This window comes from Botrytis byssoidea (genome assembly GCF_014898295.1).
Source record: "Botrytis byssoidea strain MUCL 94 chromosome Unknown BBYS_006, whole genome shotgun sequence".
NCBI classification, from domain to species: Eukaryota; Fungi; Ascomycota; class Leotiomycetes; order Helotiales; family Sclerotiniaceae; genus Botrytis; species Botrytis byssoidea.
The window spans coordinates 754,085-771,844 of NW_024065847.1; the positions used below are offsets into that span (position 1 = coordinate 754,085).

At 44.8% G+C, this 17,760-nt stretch overlaps 4 protein-coding genes across 4 annotated transcripts; all 4 read right to left on the reverse strand.

The window, feature by feature from the left end:
- Positions 1–381: 381 nt before the first annotated feature.
- Positions 382–2,407, reverse strand: EAE97_003687 (uncharacterized protein; the record flags this gene model as incomplete). Its single annotated transcript, XM_038874199.1, has 4 exons — positions 382–1,171; positions 1,330–1,622; positions 1,692–2,001; positions 2,130–2,407. 4 exons carry the CDS (start codon positions 2,405–2,407, stop codon positions 382–384), a joined length of 1,671 nt encoding a protein of 556 aa, XP_038734808.1.
- A 1,027-nt stretch (positions 2,408–3,434) lies between these two features.
- On the reverse strand, positions 3,435–7,520 carry EAE97_003688 (uncharacterized protein; the record flags this gene model as incomplete). The annotated part of the gene is made up of 1 exon (XM_038874200.1): positions 3,435–7,520. One exon carries the CDS (start codon positions 7,518–7,520, stop codon positions 3,435–3,437), a length of 4,086 nt encoding a protein of 1,361 aa, XP_038734809.1.
- Positions 7,521–8,137: 617 nt separating this feature from the next.
- EAE97_003689 (uncharacterized protein) lies at positions 8,138–10,000 on the reverse strand (the record flags this gene model as incomplete). Its single annotated transcript, XM_038874201.1, has 1 exon — positions 8,138–10,000. One exon carries the CDS (start codon positions 9,998–10,000, stop codon positions 8,138–8,140), a length of 1,863 nt encoding a protein of 620 aa, XP_038734810.1.
- A 1,918-nt stretch (positions 10,001–11,918) lies between these two features.
- Positions 11,919–14,252, reverse strand: EAE97_003690 (uncharacterized protein; the record flags this gene model as incomplete). Its single annotated transcript, XM_038874202.1, has 1 exon — positions 11,919–14,252. The coding sequence occupies one exon, from the start codon at positions 14,250–14,252 to the stop codon at positions 11,919–11,921; it is 2,334 nt and encodes a 777-aa protein (XP_038734811.1).
- Positions 14,253–17,760: the final 3,508 nt, after the last annotated feature.

The following is a 17,760-nucleotide window of genomic DNA, read 5'->3' on the forward strand; positions in this document are numbered from 1 at the left end:
TATGTAGAGAAGTCCTTCAACAATTAAAACAAGCGTCAGTGATACAATGTTGACTCCCAGTATGAGTATGAACAAAACTTGTGATCACCACTTTACTGTATTTATAAGAAGGAACTCTCATGTGCTTAACGTAGCTGCTCCAAAAAGATAGAACAGGAAAATGTTAGTGAAGACAGATGCTGAATATTAAGTTGAATATTCTGATCTTTGAAAGAAATAGAATTTTCTATGACTGCGACTCACTCGGTGTATATAACTGTATTCTCGGATTCCATCATTTGAATCCCAATCATGAATTGTCAAATTGTGAATCTGTCATAATCAGCCTACCTCTAATCCCTTTCAATTTTCAACACTCCTAAGAACAAAGTCTACAAAGATTTACCTCCCATCTCGTTTCCCCTCGGTCCTCTCCTCAAGTCCAAACTCAGTCTCCAAAACCTTCCTCAACTTCACCTCTCTCTCGCAAAACGACAAAATAAATGCCAAAATCGGAAACACCATTCCAATCAAAAAAACTCTACTCAGCGCCTTTGCAAAAACCCCAATAATCTGACTCCTCGTCGGTTCAGTAGACGACTCTATAAACTCGCGCGTCGCACTCGAATACGAATTTCCATTCTGCAGCGCTAATTTCGCCGTAGGATCCGTTATCACCTCATAAGCATAACGAGTACTATATATATTAAGCACAGCACCTGGAATAGGCACGCCCCAAATATTACCGAAGCTGCGCACGAACGACCAACTTGCCGTCACGGCAGCGGAATCTACTTCTGCGACGCCGGCTTGGACGGCGGGGAGGAGCGTATCGAGAACCATACCTGCACCGACAGATGGGAGAATTTGGAGACAGATCCACTGTGCTGTGCTTGAAGATTTGGTGAGGGTGGAGAGAGAATCGATTCCGGCTGCGAGAAGCGCAAACCCAGTGATGTGGAAATGTTTGTATTTTCCCCATCTGGAGAGAGCGAGTGCGCCGATTGCGGCGCCCGGGATGGCGATGAGGGTTATGGGAAGGATTTGCACGCCGGAGCGAGTGGGGCTGGAGAGACGGACGGCTTGGAAGTAAAGTGGGAGGAAGAAAAATATCCAGTAGTTGAGTATGGAGATTATGAAGGTGTTGATGTAGATTATTATTGCAGTGCGATTTGCGAAGAGGCGGCGGGGCCTGGGGATGTTTGGAGTGAGTTAGTGTTGTGGGTTTGTGAAAAAGATGTTAGATAAGCGACGAGAAGAAACCCTGTTTCTCTTTGAATGGAGGGCGAACATTTCTTGAATTGTTGATAAAGCCATGATGAAGGAAAATAAAGACTACAGGGGACATACATTACAGGCTCTACTATCCACCCAGAACTCTCCACCCAAAAGAATCCCACAAGTCCGACAAGCCCAAGGATAAGCGGGACAATAAATCTAAAAGATGACCAGGCATACAAAGATCCAGCCCAAGTCAACGCAATAAGTATCGATACCGTAGATACCACCAGAAGGCCATTTCCTATCACATCAATCCGTCTAAGTCTAACCCAAACATCCAATTCCCTATCCCACTTAACCCTAAGAAACCACCACAAAAGCACAAACGACACCCCACAAATCGGAGGATTAATATAAAACCCCTAAAACCCCCCAATTAGCCAGAAACAAAGCATCAACAAACCCCATAAACAACATATCCATCTCCACACCGTCCTCTGCACAATTACCCCCCCAACAACCGGTCCAATCGCCATGCCAAACGCATACGTCCCCGCCAAAGTCGCCTGATACGCACTCCTCCAACGCAGCGGCACCAGATCCGAAATCACAATCCCCATAATCGCAGTCATGCCTCCACTTCCCGCACCTTGTATTGCACGACCAGCGATCAACATTGCTGAGGTATTTGCACCCCCGCAGATGCCGCTACCGAGTGTATACAAGGCGACGAAGAGGAGCGCGATGTGTCTTCTGCCGAAGAGATCGGCTAGTTGACCGGTTAGAGGTTGGGTGACTGCACTGTGGTTTATGTTTTGTTTAGTGGACGATTTGGAATTGATATGGATGGATGGATGGATGGATGGATGGATGGATGCGATGGGTATCTTAAGCTCGATCAATAAATTCAAAGTGCGGAAATATCTTACCCAGTGAGGAAAAATATGTTGGTCACCCAGATATAACTACTCCCCAGATCCAAATGCTTCACAATCGTCGGGAGAGAAGTCACCACAACGGTATTTTCAAGCGAACGCAGGATTTGCATTGTGCAGAGAGCAATCATGATGCACCAGAACCTGTAGTCATGATTGAAGATATATTCAGATGGTGGCTCGGTTTCGATTTGGGTAGGCTGCGTGTTTGTTTCTGTGGAGAGTGATTCCAGGATCACGGAAGGTTCGGGGGGAATCTTGGTTTCGGACATGTTTATTTGGAAGAGCGGGATGTATTCGTTTTTTCTTTTGAGGGAGAGACGATGTGATGAGGTGGAGGAGAATAGATCCGTGTCGTGTAGTTTTTCTTGTGTAAGAGACTAGCTACACCTCAAACAACCTACCTAAAGCTAAATAAACAAAAATCCCTCAAGTCCCCGCGAAAAGAAATTCTTATCTTCCACTGTCTAGGGCATTTCATCCAGCACTAGAAAAATTTTCATTCCCGATAACTTTTCAAATTCAAGTATCCGTCAGAACCTAAAATTCCAACAAACATTTGGTGCTAATCCTCGCTTAGCACCAATGCTTCTTAGCCCTGGAATTATCAGGTACCTACACATACTATCCATACATACACCAGCACAAAAACAACAGACAGAAACAAAAGTGAACGCATTGTAACTCAAATAAGAAAAGACCCCTGAAGTCCATAACTCTAGAACATCATCACACCACCAAAACAACAAATGACCAACCAACCAACCAAATCATCTTACCACTCCAAATTCCAACATCGGATTCCTTAGTATCTAAAGCTTCAAATTCATCTCAAACTGTATTTCTAGTACCTAATTCCACCTACATTAATCAGAATCTCCTACCTGTCTCTCTCTATAGAGACTCTTCCCCGTGACTGACTACCGAAGATACGTCGTAACAACTGAATAAGGGTAAGAATATGTCGACTTTGCTTTTGCTTTATCGCGTAATCTCGACGAGTGTAGAGGTTTATTTATTACAATCAAATGTAAATGAGAATTTTTTGAGTCTAAAGTTCTTAGACTTTTATATTTATATATTCTAGGGTTATAGTGATGATAGTTTGATAGTTAACTAATAGTATCACAGAGTTTGAGATAATCACATTCATATTTTGAATAAACCCACCCGAAATCTCAACCTATCTTTTACCTACTAGAATATTTATATTCCAAAGATTAAAATTACTGAAAATTAGGTAGTAGTCATAACCTATCTCTGGATATATACCTACAAGCAAAAACACGAACCACACCTTCACACACGCATTTCCTGCAGTGCATCTATAGTCGCCAAAACTTGCCGATCTCGCACCAACCTATCCCGTAACAACTCTATAACAAGAGCAAGCTCCCCTTGCTCGGCGACAATCTGCACGCGCCAATCCTTCTTCACTGCATCAATCGTCTGCTTCAAGGTCATCTCTTCAAAAGCGTGGATTTCTTTCGCGTCCTGTACATCCTGAAGAGCGCGATAACACGTCTCACACAAATCGTGGTCAGGACATATTGTGCAATGCCATCTTCTGCCGGGCAGAGGAGTTCGTTGACAAGGACCATCGCATTGGGTACTCTGATGTAATGCTACCAGATATGCGAGATCTAGAGCTGTTTGACCATTGCTATCTTGTATGCTGATATCGATGGAATCACGATCGAGTAGTAGTTCGACGGCACTGAGATTTACGGCATCAACAGCTACATGTAGTGGGGTACGACGGAAGAGAGCCTCGCTAGCGCGTGCATTGATGAAATCATCAGAGGAGCCGAAATGCTGCAGCAGCTCATTTAGAATATCCCGATTCTGAGCAAAATCGTACTGAGTACGTTGGTATGCGACAGCAGAAGATTCTCCATCCGGAATACGATCAAAGATACCTTTGTGTGCTCTGGCAGCAAGATGAAAGGCTGTAAGTTGACGCTGTGGCTCGACTATGAACATAGCAGCGCGATCTTGAGCAGCTTGAGGTTGATTGAAAATGAGTTGCATTTGAGCTATGGATCCACGTGCTGCAGATGCGATGAGATGCCCGAGGACGGTAGTCGGTTGTTCGAGAGTGATGAAGCCCGATGAGATACATGTTGCGTTTATATTCGCGCCCCTCAATAACAATTCTCGTGCGAGATTCAACGCATTGTTCTTCAATGCTACCAAGAGCGGTGTTTCAAGATCAGTAGACTCATTGAATTGAGCATCTACCTCGATACCAGCCTCGACGATCTTTCGCACCAAGGTGAGGTCCGAATTATGACCAGCGTATGCAAAGGCATGTAGCGCGCTCCAATTAGTCTTGCTGCCATCAAAGGGATTGCGACTTCTGGCATGTATATCTGCACCGCGGGTGATGAGCAAATCGAAAATCTCATGGTGATTCCATCGTATGCACTCAATTAGAGGTGTTCGCAGCTCAATACCACAAGGATTATTGATATGTTCCTCGGAGAAAACACCATAGCGTGGTATAGGCATATCGTCTTCATCATCGACCACAGTTCTTAATCGCGCCCTGCCTGCACGAAGAAGTGCTTCAGTTTCTGGCGCCAGCAGGTACTTAACGACCAGGTCGCGGCCTTCAGATATCGCGTAGTAGAGTAGCGTATAACCGAAACCGCCTAATCCAGTTCCGAATGATGCACCGTGAGTTTCTTCCAGCAGGTAGTCCAACGTATCCTTCATTCTTTCCAAATACTGAACTCCATTTCGGAAGACCATCGAGAACATATCTGCACCGTGCACTGCAGCTTTGAGAAATTCTTGATACGTGAAATTAAGCCTTTGTGCTTTCATGGCAACGATCATTGCCTCGAGACAATGCTGATGATGATATTTTGCTGCCCACTCAAGTGGAGTTGGATCATTGGGTGCGTTAATCACGCACATATGTGCGGATTCGGGTTGGCTAAGCAGAAACTTTATGATGTCCGGCCGGTCGTGATGTACAGCCCACGTCAATGGCGTTCCTGGTGGCAGGTTATCAAAGTCAATGCCGGATGGGAATGCGCTGTAGTTGATCTGTTTCGTGGTGAGAGACTTCACCTCCGCACCTGCAGATATCAAAGCTTGTCCAACAGCATGTACTTCGTCCTCATTGAAAGAAATAAGCCAATGAAGCGGTGACTCCTTCGAGCTTGTAGTGATTTTCGGGTCTGCCCCACGACTAAGGAGTAATTCAACAACATCTCGATGGCCAGATCGACATGCAGAAAGAAGCGGAGTCTCGCCAACATCATTCAATTGGTCCACAGTCAGAGAGGGAAAATTGTCCAACAAAGCCTCAATTGCTGCAAGTTGACCACAACTTGCTGCCATGTGCAAGATTCGATCACCTCGTCTGTTCACCTTGTAATCAGCGATCTCACGGAGATTGCCCAGTTTTATGACCAGGGAAGTCGTGTTACAAAAGGTGTTGATCCATTGACCATGGGTAAAGCCGTGAAGCAGATCATCGCCCCAGAAGGAAGCACCCACTCCTGCGAGACCTGCCTTGATAATTCTCTTCGCCTCCACCGCCCTTTCCGGTGCGATGATATTCAGATCTTGAAGCGCACCACGTGAACCACTGAAAGCCTGCCGCTCGAGGATCTGCTGCGGAGAAATGACTGTCGCGAGTTCTGTCTCAGTCACTCTAGCAATTCGCCATGCATTAGCCTGTGCAACTTGGTGTCCATTCGCAGCAGCATGTAGTACTAGCCGCCATGCTTCCTGTAAGTTCGGTTGAGTGCCGAGGCCGTTCATATAGAAAGACGCAAGCACAAAGCACTCAGGAGTGTTGACTTGATTGTGAGACGCAAATTCATCAGCTCGCGCACGGAAGCGCTCAAACAAGAAGGTTTGAACAGATGGCTGGAGGTCTTGTACTGCTTGCCACGACATGATATGATGGTTGAAGCTTTGGCGTAGGAGCGTGTCTTCGCTTAGCTCCTCCGTGTTATCCTCGCCCCCATTGGAGTTGGACAAGGTGGATATGGCAACAGACAGATTTCGCTCTTCGGGGGCTTTCGATAAACATGCTGCCAAAACCGTATTCAACTTGCCATAAAAACCGTCCAATAGCGCCGTAGTCACAAGGTGCTTGCCGATATCTTTGAATAATGGTTGATTACACATTCCAAGGCAATGGAACAGCCAAAACACATACTTCAGAAACTCTAGTCCTTGGCTTGTATTCATGTTTCCCGTCTGTAAAGCCGCCAGCGCTTTCTGAGAAAGCTGCGTCACCTGATCCGTGGGAGGTAAGGCGCCGCCACAAAGCTTGTCCATGGCATGCAAGGTGAACGATTGATACCAATGATTGAGCTGTGCTCGATCCTTCACGAGGTCGTCGACTTTTAGTTGACTAGTAAAAGCGGCTAAAGTGACCCTCGAGGCTGTAGATGCAGATCCATGGAGTACTGAGAATGGATTACTTCCGTCCATGGCAATACGCCAAACAATGAGTCCGTACGAGTAGACGTCAGTCTTTGCGAGATGCTCACGCGCGACTGGTTCATACGACTCTGGCGCTCGCCACGGCATTGTTCCACCAATATTGACACGAGGAGCTGAGGCCTCGCCCACAATCGAGAAGCCAAAATCACCAAGCTTTGCCACGTACGTCTTTTGCGGATGAGAGAAGATGAGAACGTTCTCGGATTTCATGTCACCGTGAATAATGCCACAGCGATGAAGAACCTGTAGGCCATGAGCAATATCAAGGCTGATGGTGCGTTTCACTTCAGATGTGAGGATCTCTCTAGCCTGAAGATCAGCCAGATTACCCTGGTCAGCATACTCTGTGACAATGACTGGGAGTCGATAGGAGGATTCGAAAGGATTCGTGCCCCAACCGAGTGCAAGCAACGTCACAATGTTGGCGTGCTCATAAAGAGGTGGGTGCATGAGTGCATGAATCTCCATCATGACCGCGTTCATAGCTCTGCGGTCCTTAGCGAGTGGCTCGCCCAAGTTGCTAAATGCGACCCTCGCTGTCTTGTACACCAGCGTCCTTTCGTCATGCTGGCCCTGCCTAGTGCCGAAAACCGTCCCAAAAATGCGTGTTTCAAAGACAAAGCCTTCTGATCGGGGCACCTGCTTGCTGTATACCTCAAAGGACGCACCTTGACCCAGGAATTTGGACTGGTCAATAGCTTGTGCACCCAAGTACAGCTGCATGGCGGGTCGTACGACGGAGAGCTGCGCTCGTCTCCCCATGTAGACGAGATCAAAAACATTGGGAACAAAGGTTGCCTCAACGGCTATGTTCTTTGAAGATATTTCTGGTGTCGGCTCAGCCTCATCCGAGGTCGCAGGTCTCGAGGTCTCAGGTCTCGAGGTATCAGGCTGACCTGAGAGTGTGCTGGACATGGCTGGGCGCCTCAATAATCTGGTATGACAGGTCTGTCAACCTATACCAAATGAAAAAGCCGATAGCGCTTTGTCTGTTATATATGGCAGGAAGTGTAAGCAGCAAGCTCGGACCCTGGTAGACCTTGTTAAACACGTGACGCAGGATGCAAGCAGATAAATAGCAGCTAGCTTTAACAGGCAGTCAGACGAGAAGAATTGTGCTACAGCGCTCCTCTCTTACAGGTTTAAAAATCCATGTTTTGATGCTATGGAATGGGAGAGCTCGTCCGCACTAATTGTTACAAATTACGACCCGAAGAGAGAGGTATGCTTTAAAACAAAGTCACTTCAGGAGAGTGAGGTGCTGTAAAGCGACACAAGTTATGTATGCTTATCTAAGTCAAAGATGAGTGAAGACGAATCTTTGTCAACGCAAATGTGAATTGTAAGATAACTTTCTTCAGATAACAATTTATGATAGACTATTTAGGATATTAGTTGAAGTATAAATAGTTCAAACGAAGTAGCAGTCTCATGAGTCTCATCACGCCACAGCTCGAGACTATCGTAATCATCTGACCCGTGATTCTTGTTACGAGGGGTTCTGTAAAGTAGGTACGCTTCTAACCCTCAACTCATACGCAAATTCGCTCGAGATTTCGAACGAACCGAAGCAGATCTGGTAGCGTATCGGGGCATTCATCGGGGGATGTCATCCCATACTTCAGACAGGTATGTGCGACATCAGCATAAATATCACCCATGCGAAAATTGAGCTTGCGTGTAGCAACCACGTGTTTGTCCAACCATTTTGGGATTTCGGCAATGCTGTCAAGTCTCACGCCAACATTGCTGTCTATTTTCCTTACCTCGACGCATTTTGCAACGATATGCTTCAGGGTTTTCCACTCCGCCAGTTCCAGCAGCAACAAGCCCAGACTGTACATGTCCATGTGCTTCTGGAAGGACGTCGACGGCTCGCCTAATGCATGAGGATGGCGATATATGTCTTCCAATGGTTCTTGCGATGGCTGCTCCGAGATCTCGCTTGGTGAGTCCTGCCTTGCGAAGCTGAACCCCGTGACGTATGGCATGGACCAGCCATTTTCTCGAAAGAACATGACGTTGTCGGATCGGATATCTTTGTGCAGCCAACCAGCAGTATGAAACGCTAGTAATGTTTTGCAAAGCTCTCTGGCCACCTGTAGACGATCCGTGATACTGATTGAAGCAAAATTTTTAGAGTCGCGGATTAGCTCGGTCAATGACATAGCGAATCGTGTCTCCCCCGATATCTGGCTGATGGAAGACTCGGGCCATTGGTATATAAAGACAAACCGAGCTTCCTCTTCAAGATATCCCTGACATCGCAATGTGTGAAAAGAAGGATTCTTCGTCAAAGCAAGCAGTAGCGCAAGGTTCTTGACTCGTGAAGTCAGCTTGCTTTTCAGTCTCTGCGGAACATCTTTGTACTCGATCCACACTGGTTGACCATCGTAAAAGCCTTGAGCCACGTTGACGTTGATTGAAATCTGGGTGACGTTGGTCAACATTCTTCTATTCATGACAGTCAAGGTTGCAGAAGTAGTCGGCGCCTCTATCTTTCCAGCAAGCTCGATGTCTTTAATCTCAATGCGTGTCAACTTGAGATCTGCAGCCAGAGAAACCACATCGTCAGCATACGAGGGAGTAATATTGCTACCGGCAACTCCGGATTGCTGCAAAGCACGCAACTCGCTGACGCTCTGACTGACTTGAATGACCCCAGCAAGGATCTGTCGTAGCATAGCCGAAGAATCTTCTCGTTGTACGGGATCAAGCAAGTTCCACAGACCGTTCACAATGCTGCGTACATCGCAGACCATGTTCTCAAATTTTTGCTTGTCCACTGCCGCCCACCAAAGACGCTTCGGAAGGTGGCTCTTCTGCTGTACAAGTCTTGCCCGGAACAGGATCCGTTGTCGCAAGGTATCTGGCACGAGTTTCTCCAACACTGTCGTTGCCGTCTCGGTCTTCTCAATTAGTGACGTAGTATTGGGTCCAGCGGGGGTATCTGGCATCTCCACCAGATCTAGTTTGTACCGCTGTCGAAGGCCATCCGTGGTCAGAATGACCTGGAGCTGAGCCATCAGTTGAGATGCCAAAGTGTAATTGAGCCTAGGGTCAACCTGTACTTGAACAAGACTTGCTTCGTTCAGCACGGAGTGTGCCGCAATTGAGCTCTGGCTGATCGTACCGTAGCCGTCCTGAGTGGTTACTGTATCATGCTCGAGGTCATTGCCGTTGCTCTCAGCAGACTGCAAATCGGAGTCCTTCAGCAACCCCACAGCTTTCGCCCACTGTATGAAGCGAGACTCTTCCACGCGCAACATAGTTTGGAGAAGAGTTGCATCTCGGCCCAGATTGCGCGCTTTCGCTAGTAGCGTGAAGCCCTGGATGATGCCGCCAAATACCTGGAAAGACAGAGATACCACAGCTAGAGCAGTGCCGGGATCCATTCTCCTGAGCAAGCTGTTGTATTACTGTTGGCAGTTGTATCGAATATTTCGAGGGGCTGGAACAAGAATGCTAATCGCTTGCAGTGCTCTTGATCAAAACAGTGTTATGACTACATATATAGCAGCCCGAGAACCTTAGGCTCAAAGGATAGCTATCTATATCCAATATCAGTAAATCTTATATAGAGATTGTATATTAAAGCAAGGTCGAGATTTCCTTATTGTTAGAATAAAGATAGGAAAGACGTTTACGAATGTTAAATATATTCCATTTGCAAACAACATTCTACTAGAAAGGTATTTATCAGATTCAAAGCACGTGACCGCATTAGCGCTTACGCTAGTACCTCGGCGTTACAGCGTTATACATTTTGTAACCCTAGCTTTCAAAATCTCAAGCAATTACAGCAATATAAACTATAGTATGAATTATATCGTCTTCGCTATCATCATTTTTCCCTTATCCTCCTTTTACCCCTTACAAAATATTATATATATCCCCTTCCCCCTGTCAATCTCTTCAACAATCTAATCCTCTCCCCTTTCTTCTTCTCCATCCAACACAACAATACAGTACAAGAAGTCTACATTTTAAATCAACACATATAATGAGATCTGTTTGTATATGGAAATCTTGTTTATTTATTTATTTATTTCGTTCTCTCATTCTCTCATTCTCTCATTCATTCTTTCTCAACCCATCTACCTAGATAGGCACTATTCACAAATCCACACATAACCACTTAACTTTTCACTTAATCACCTACGTATGTACCCAACATTCCCTTGAAAACTTCAATCCCCCCATGCCTCCCATTCCCATTCACATCCCAAAATATATTCATCTATCCAGTCTTCTCACTCACACTCTCATTCTCATTCTCACTCTTATCCTATTTCTTCGACAATCTGATCCAATTCACATCCAAGCATCCGACTCTCATCTTCCACATGAAAAGTCAATCCAATCCACTTCTCATATCTCATATCATATCTCATGTTCACCTCTCCAGTATTTTCTCCTTCTTCCTCCTCCTCCTCCTTCCCCAAGCCCTCTCAAACTCAACCGCCCTCACCCCCTCCACCTCCACCTCCAACCTCCGACCTTCAACCCCCCCCCCCAAAAAAACTCAAAAAAAAACCACACCATACCTTCCCAATCCCGGGTATATATGCGAAACCAAACCAAACCATGCAACATGCAATATGCAATCCCAATCCACTCCAGTGAAGGAAACCCAAAAGTAAAAATGAACTTGAAAAATGCCAATGAAAATACCACTCCAATGTCTTGCTTGAGATATAGATAAAACGGTACTATAAACATAAAACGAAAATCCAATATATCACTCGACAAAAGAAGAAAAGACACAACGAAGAGGGAAAAGGAAAAAGAAAAAAAAAACAATCATAATATCACCACATCACCTTGCTCACTGAACAACCAGCCACGAATATCACAAATTCACTTACGCCATCCCATAACCTTGGAAAGCGTCAAAAACATAACATCACACGAATTCGTCGTTCAAAATGATATCGATCAACAGGTATTCGAAATGTAAACCACTGACTGAGTAATCCAGATAATGTTGAAGGTAAATGTTTGTTGAATATTCATTCCTATTTACAAAATAAAGTGTGTGTGTATAAAATAATCGGGATTTCGCATCCAGTTCCAGTCAAAAATCATCCATGGAAGTTACAAGCGAAACCGTCTCGTCGTCGTTTTTTTTTTTTTTTTCGATCGATCGATCACGGGCTCCCGATAGGCTTTCTTCCAATTCCTCTCAAACTCCAGAAGGGGGTATATCTCATTTAAAATAAAACACTCTTCTACCAGAGAGAGGAAAGAGAAAGCCTGACAGTTCAAGAATAGAAAATAGTTATAGGGTGTTTTTCTCCTTCTGCAATAGATTTATGCAGAAAGCATGTATGGGTCATTTGTACCCGTCTTGCCAGCCATGAGTAATCCCAATTCACGCATACGTTCAGCTCCCTTGCCAGGTTGAGGTCTACGCTCTGGTTGAGCTTTGCGTGCACGATTGGCGCAATGCTTTTGATAAAACTTCTCCTTTCGTCTTTGTCGCTTTTGCTCAAGACCTTTGACAATGTCGATTGCTCCTCGTAATGGTCCATCACCATCATCCTTTGCTGCGATCTCATTGGCTGCAGCAATGCGATTGGCAGTATATTGACGACAGAAGGCATTTGGTGTACGAGGAAGAGACTTGGTGTGAGTCAATCCTGGTCTAGATCCTAAAGGTGCGAACTTAATTGGCCTACTTCCACTTCCTGAAGGTGATCCAGGAGGAGAGTGGATTGCACGTGCTGGTGGTGGAGATCGTAAACGTTTTGGAGATTCATTGCCAAACAACTTGCGGGGAGGAGGCGATTGGAGACGCTTCTTTGGTGGTGGTGACTGAAGACGTTTCTTTGGTGGTGGAGACCGGAGACGCTGTTTGGGAGGTGGAGAGCGAAGACGTTGCTTTGGTGGTGGAGAATGTAATCTTCTTGGAGAGTGACCAGGAGATTTACGAGATCTTGAACGACGACGTTCCGAGTCAGAATCTTCGAACTTTCCTTGCATCCAAACATGTTCATCACTCTCGATTGTCTTTGCGGCATCGTCTTCCTCATCTTCTTCATCCTCGGGATCGGATGTTGGGAAAGATGGATCAATGTCTTGAGGAGTGGCAATGTGCTTGGCATATTTTCTGGCTGTCATGCAAGAAACATAAGCATCCTCAAGAGGACGATCCTCATCAAGTGTTCCACAAACAAAATCGGTACTATCAGGGAGATCTGGAGTTCCCGGGCGGATCTTAATGCTGTGAGTCTTCTTTGGTCTTCGCTTTCCTCTCGACAACTCTCTTATGGGAGCTTCGCCGTTGAGGGATTCGATGGATGATGCCGATGCAGTACGGTTGGCAGAGGCACGATAAGTGCTGATTTCAGTATTGATGATCGGGAAGCGAGCTTGTTCCAATCTGCCAGGTGTCCAGAAATTGAAATCGCCTTCGGTATCGTCTTCGTCATCGGAATCAGCGAAACCAGCTTCGTTATCGGTCTCATTTCCGTCAGTGAAATCCTCATCAGAGTAAACACGATCAGTCTCGTCATCCTCATCATCATCTTCCTCATCAGAGCCATCTTCGTTATCGGAGTCGTTTCCATCATCATATTCTTCGTCGTCATCTTCCTCCAAGGCTTCTTCCTCCGCTTCTGATCCCAGTCTGCGGATCTCGATCTCTTTGGCAAGGGTATCGTTGATAGTAATTCGGGCCTTTGGGACTTCTTCATCTTTACGGATCCAGTCATCCTCTTCTAGGCCTTCACTGCAGAATTCGTGGAATCGGGCAGCTTCAGATTGTAGATCCTTTTCACCGGCAATGACATACCTTGGCTTACATCTAATTGCAACGGGACTCTGAGATGCACGTCTGACAGTACCGGTGGATTCGCGATGAGGACGAAGAGAAGATGTAGGGGTAGGTCTAGGTTTTCTAGAAGTAGATGGCGATCGACTCGACACGCGTCTTCGTGCTGGTGGGGTATCTGCCAGAGCGATTGTCGAATAAGATGTTTTTTCGGTGATTTCAACCTTCTCTACAGGCTTTTCCGCGTGCTTTTCAGTGGGCTTCGAAGGACAAGCAAATTTAATGGTACATTTGCGTTTCAAAGCTTCGACAATAGGAGCTGCGGGTTCAAGAGGCTTCGCGACGGCAATCGCCGTTGGCTTGGGAGCGGGGTCCTTTTGCGCACCACAAGCGAAACTAATACAACGTTTCTTTGGAGCGTCCACGAGGGGTACCACTGGTGCTGCTTTCGGTGAAACGTGGAGTACTTCCGCGTGGACCGCGATGATTGGATCGGCCCCCTCATGAGATACGACTGGAGCAGGTGGAGGATATGCCGATTTCCGGCTCATCGAATAGTATGATGTATTTGGGAATGGCGGGCTTGGTGTATTTGTGCGAGCGGGGCTTGTAAAGCCTCCATCGCTAGTAAGCTCGGCGGTAGATGCGAGACTTGCTGTACTCATCATGGAACGTCGGCGCATTAGGTCGGTGGTAATATGTATATCAGGTTTTTGTGTCTCGGGTTCTGTGACATGTAAACCTCTTGTGATCAAGGATTCCGCGCGATCAGCTTGAGGACGAATGGGAGCTTTCGTGAATTCCTTTGCCTGTAGTTCAGGAGGTTCATCGACGTCTGCAGGTATTAATTCTTCGTCGCCAGTTGTCGACATATTTGAAGTGGACGTCGCTTGTGGACGCCACGTTAAGATATCTTGCCCCTCCATGGTAAAAATTGGATCGTGATTGGAGTTTAACGTGAATGTATAATTAAGTAGGTAATATAAGTAGGATCGAGTGTTGGAATATGGTCGCTCGGGAAAGGTTCGTTATATGTAAATGGGAAAGTGGTTTCGAGGTGGTTGTAAGACCTCGAATTGAAGAAAAAAGGTCGCGGTTTGTGGTTGAAGATGGTGAAATTGGAATGAAGTGAAACAATCGAGTACTCTTTAGAAGCCTCGGTGTATTGGGAATTGGTAATGAATCAAAAAAAGATAAAGGAAGTGATAATAATCTCGAGACGAAAAGAAGGAATTCGTCTTTCGAATATCTTTTCCGTTCTAAAGACAAAGGCCAAGGAGGACCGTTGAATTAAAGCGTCCCTGAGGGACCGTATTGCTATAATTGTGGAAAAAACATTGTATTCAAATCCAGTTGTTATTCCAGGTTACTGCGACGAAAGCAATAAAAGGAAAGGCAACCAAGGTGGTATCTTCTCTTCCTCGACGGAAGGAAGGATTGATTTTTGTTGTTGTTGTGGGTGGTGGTGGTAATATGGGGATGAAGTTGGTTTCCACCTGAAAGATTTTGATCGATGGTTCGTAAACAGACCTCTGCTTTGATTGGCGATGGAAGATAAAAGGTATCGAGTACCAAAGTATCAAAGTATCAAAAGTATCGAAAGAGGTGAAGGAGGTGAAGGTTGATTGTTGTTTTGAAATTGTTGGAGATTTATTGGGGGGACCGCTGTGGTATTATAAAATGACGTTCAAATAAGGGCTGAAAGATCAACTTTTTCAGGGTTGGTCTTGCACACAAATTGAAGAAATGTTTTTAATTTTTGATTTATTCCGCGTATTTGAGTTAATTTTTAGCCCGTGTAATGTAATAAAATGAAATCAAATCAAATCAAATAATAATAGAAATAAAATAAAATAAAATAAAATAATAATAAGAATAAAAATAAAAATAAGACTTGAGTAACGTTCCTTTCCGTGGATCAGACAATAAACACAGCCTTATTTTTGTCTCGGTTTTGGTGTTTGTTTTGCCACTACCTCGATTTTAAAGAAGAAGTATTTGGTGACAATCAAGAAATCAGAATCAAGAACATGAGACTTGATATCATGAGAGGCTCTTCTTTCTCCTGGGAGTGTCTTGATAAGAGAGGAGAGTGAAATATTGTTGGTTGGGTTGGTGATTATGCGAATGTACGAATGTACGAATGTGCAAATGGATGAAGAAAGATAGTACGTGCGAGGTAGTGGGTGGTGGGTGGATGAGGGAATGGTGGGTGGTGGATGGTGGATGGTGGATGGTGGATGGTGGATAATAGATGAGTGGGTTTAATAGTGGATTATAAATGATGATATAAGTTGTAGGAATAAAGTAAACTTTGAGGTATGTATACGGAGCTGGAGTACCTAGTAAATCACGAGAAGGAGCAAGAGAGAGAGAGAGAGAGAGAGAGAGAGAGAGAGAGAGAGAGAGAGAGGGGTGTGGATAAGAAGAAGAAGAAGAAGAAGAAGAGAGGAAAAGAATCAAAGAGTTATTAAAGAGTTCAAGAGTAATGAATAACAAGAGAATACCAAGGGAAGACTGACTATAGATACTATAGGTATGATAATATCATTATCGAATAAATAAAGTGTAAAATTATATACAATATGATCTGGAATGGAATGGATTAGTGTAACGCATTGAATAGCAGTTTTCCTTTTTCTTCTTTTTTTCCCTTTCCTTTCTCCTTCTCTTTCTCTTTCTCTTTCAAAGGAAAATGAGTCGAGTACCTAGGTAGTAATAGTAATAGTAATAGTAATAATAATAAATTGCTAAGGTCTATTATTATTATTATCATACCTACCTACCTACATTTACCGTTCCGTTGGCGGGTTACTGATTACGGCTTGCGGCTTGTAACTTCAATCTTTTGTACTAATCTAATAAGTTGATGAGTGGGGGTTCTCGCTCTTGATTGTAAACATGGCTATAACTCGCTCTTCCCCTTCTCCTTTGCCCTTGATCTTGTCCTTGATCTAGTCCTTGATCTAACGTTTACTTGCCCTGCTTCGGTAGTTCGTAGAAGGCACGGATTTAATATGGTGGGTATCGACTATGGAAAAGCTTGTTCGTCGTCCAGAGAGAGTAGTACACAGTAACCCATTCAAATTATATCATCATCACGTACATCCTCCCTCTACCCGTACTGAGTACCGCTACCTATCCATTCCACTCCTCAAAAGGAGATGTCGTTGTCGAAGGGGTCAAAGTGTCTCAAGGCATGCAGAGTTCAGCGTGCACCTGTATGAGATGAAATCGGATGAGTCTGGAACTTCGATAAACTATCACTTTGACCATGACTTGAACTTTATTCTCATCGCGCCATTCTCTCGCCCTTCCATTCTTCTTCCTTTTCCATCGAAGATCTGTGCTGGATTTCTTGATTGATACCAACCTAGGTAGGGTGTCCTCGGTACTTTCAGTATCGGAGAACGTGTCTGGAAGAATACATAGACACATATTCCGTACATGCAAAATATACGCATCTAGATACATACATACACATATCGTATACAATACAGTACAGTACACTCACTCACTCACTCACTCATACCATGCCACGCATTGTGTTGTATCTATCATATGTACTCTGTACTCTGTACTCTGGACTCTGTACTCTGGACCTACCTAGATACTTGCTACCATACCATATCATATCATAAATACCAATAACAGCTGCACATCTATCATATTCTCCCCCCTTCCCCTCCCCCAAAGAAAGATCCCGCGTTCTTCATCCTTCCTCTTTCCATCTTGAACCACATCTATGTAACTTCCCATCGTCGATTTTGGTGGTGCAGTTCAGCAGCTGTTGTTGTTCACATCGAAAAGTGGATCCGTTCATAATATATTCCATCCAGTCAGCCTCCGTAGTATGGTTGGTATGTACTTACTAGGGACAAATGACTACTCCCCCAGTAATTAGTCCATCCAGCTTGCTGACATGCCTCGGGCGTGCTTGCTTGATTGTGAATGCCATGCCTCTAATTGATTGATGTACATGTTCCAACTCAAGGCAGTAAAAATGCCAACAGCTTCACGAGCAAATGGGTACAGGATCTCAAACATTCCCGAGCAAAATCATCAAAACTCATCGTATTCGAACACCCAAAGTTTACGTGACGACCTAAGGTTTTCAATAACTTGTTAAACTTGTTATAGTGAGGTATCAGCCAAGCAAAAAGCCCATCTTACTGCACGCCCGTTGATCCAACCCGTCTGACAGGATACAGAAAAGATGTACCTACATCATGTAACTAAATCCCAGAAAAGAATAAGAGAAGAAAAGAATAAATCAATACATCAATCAACAAATGAAAATTGTCCAGCCAGCAAGCAATAAAATGGAAATGAGAATGAATATGAAATTTCCCACCCGCTCTTGGTCTTGGGGGGGGTTTT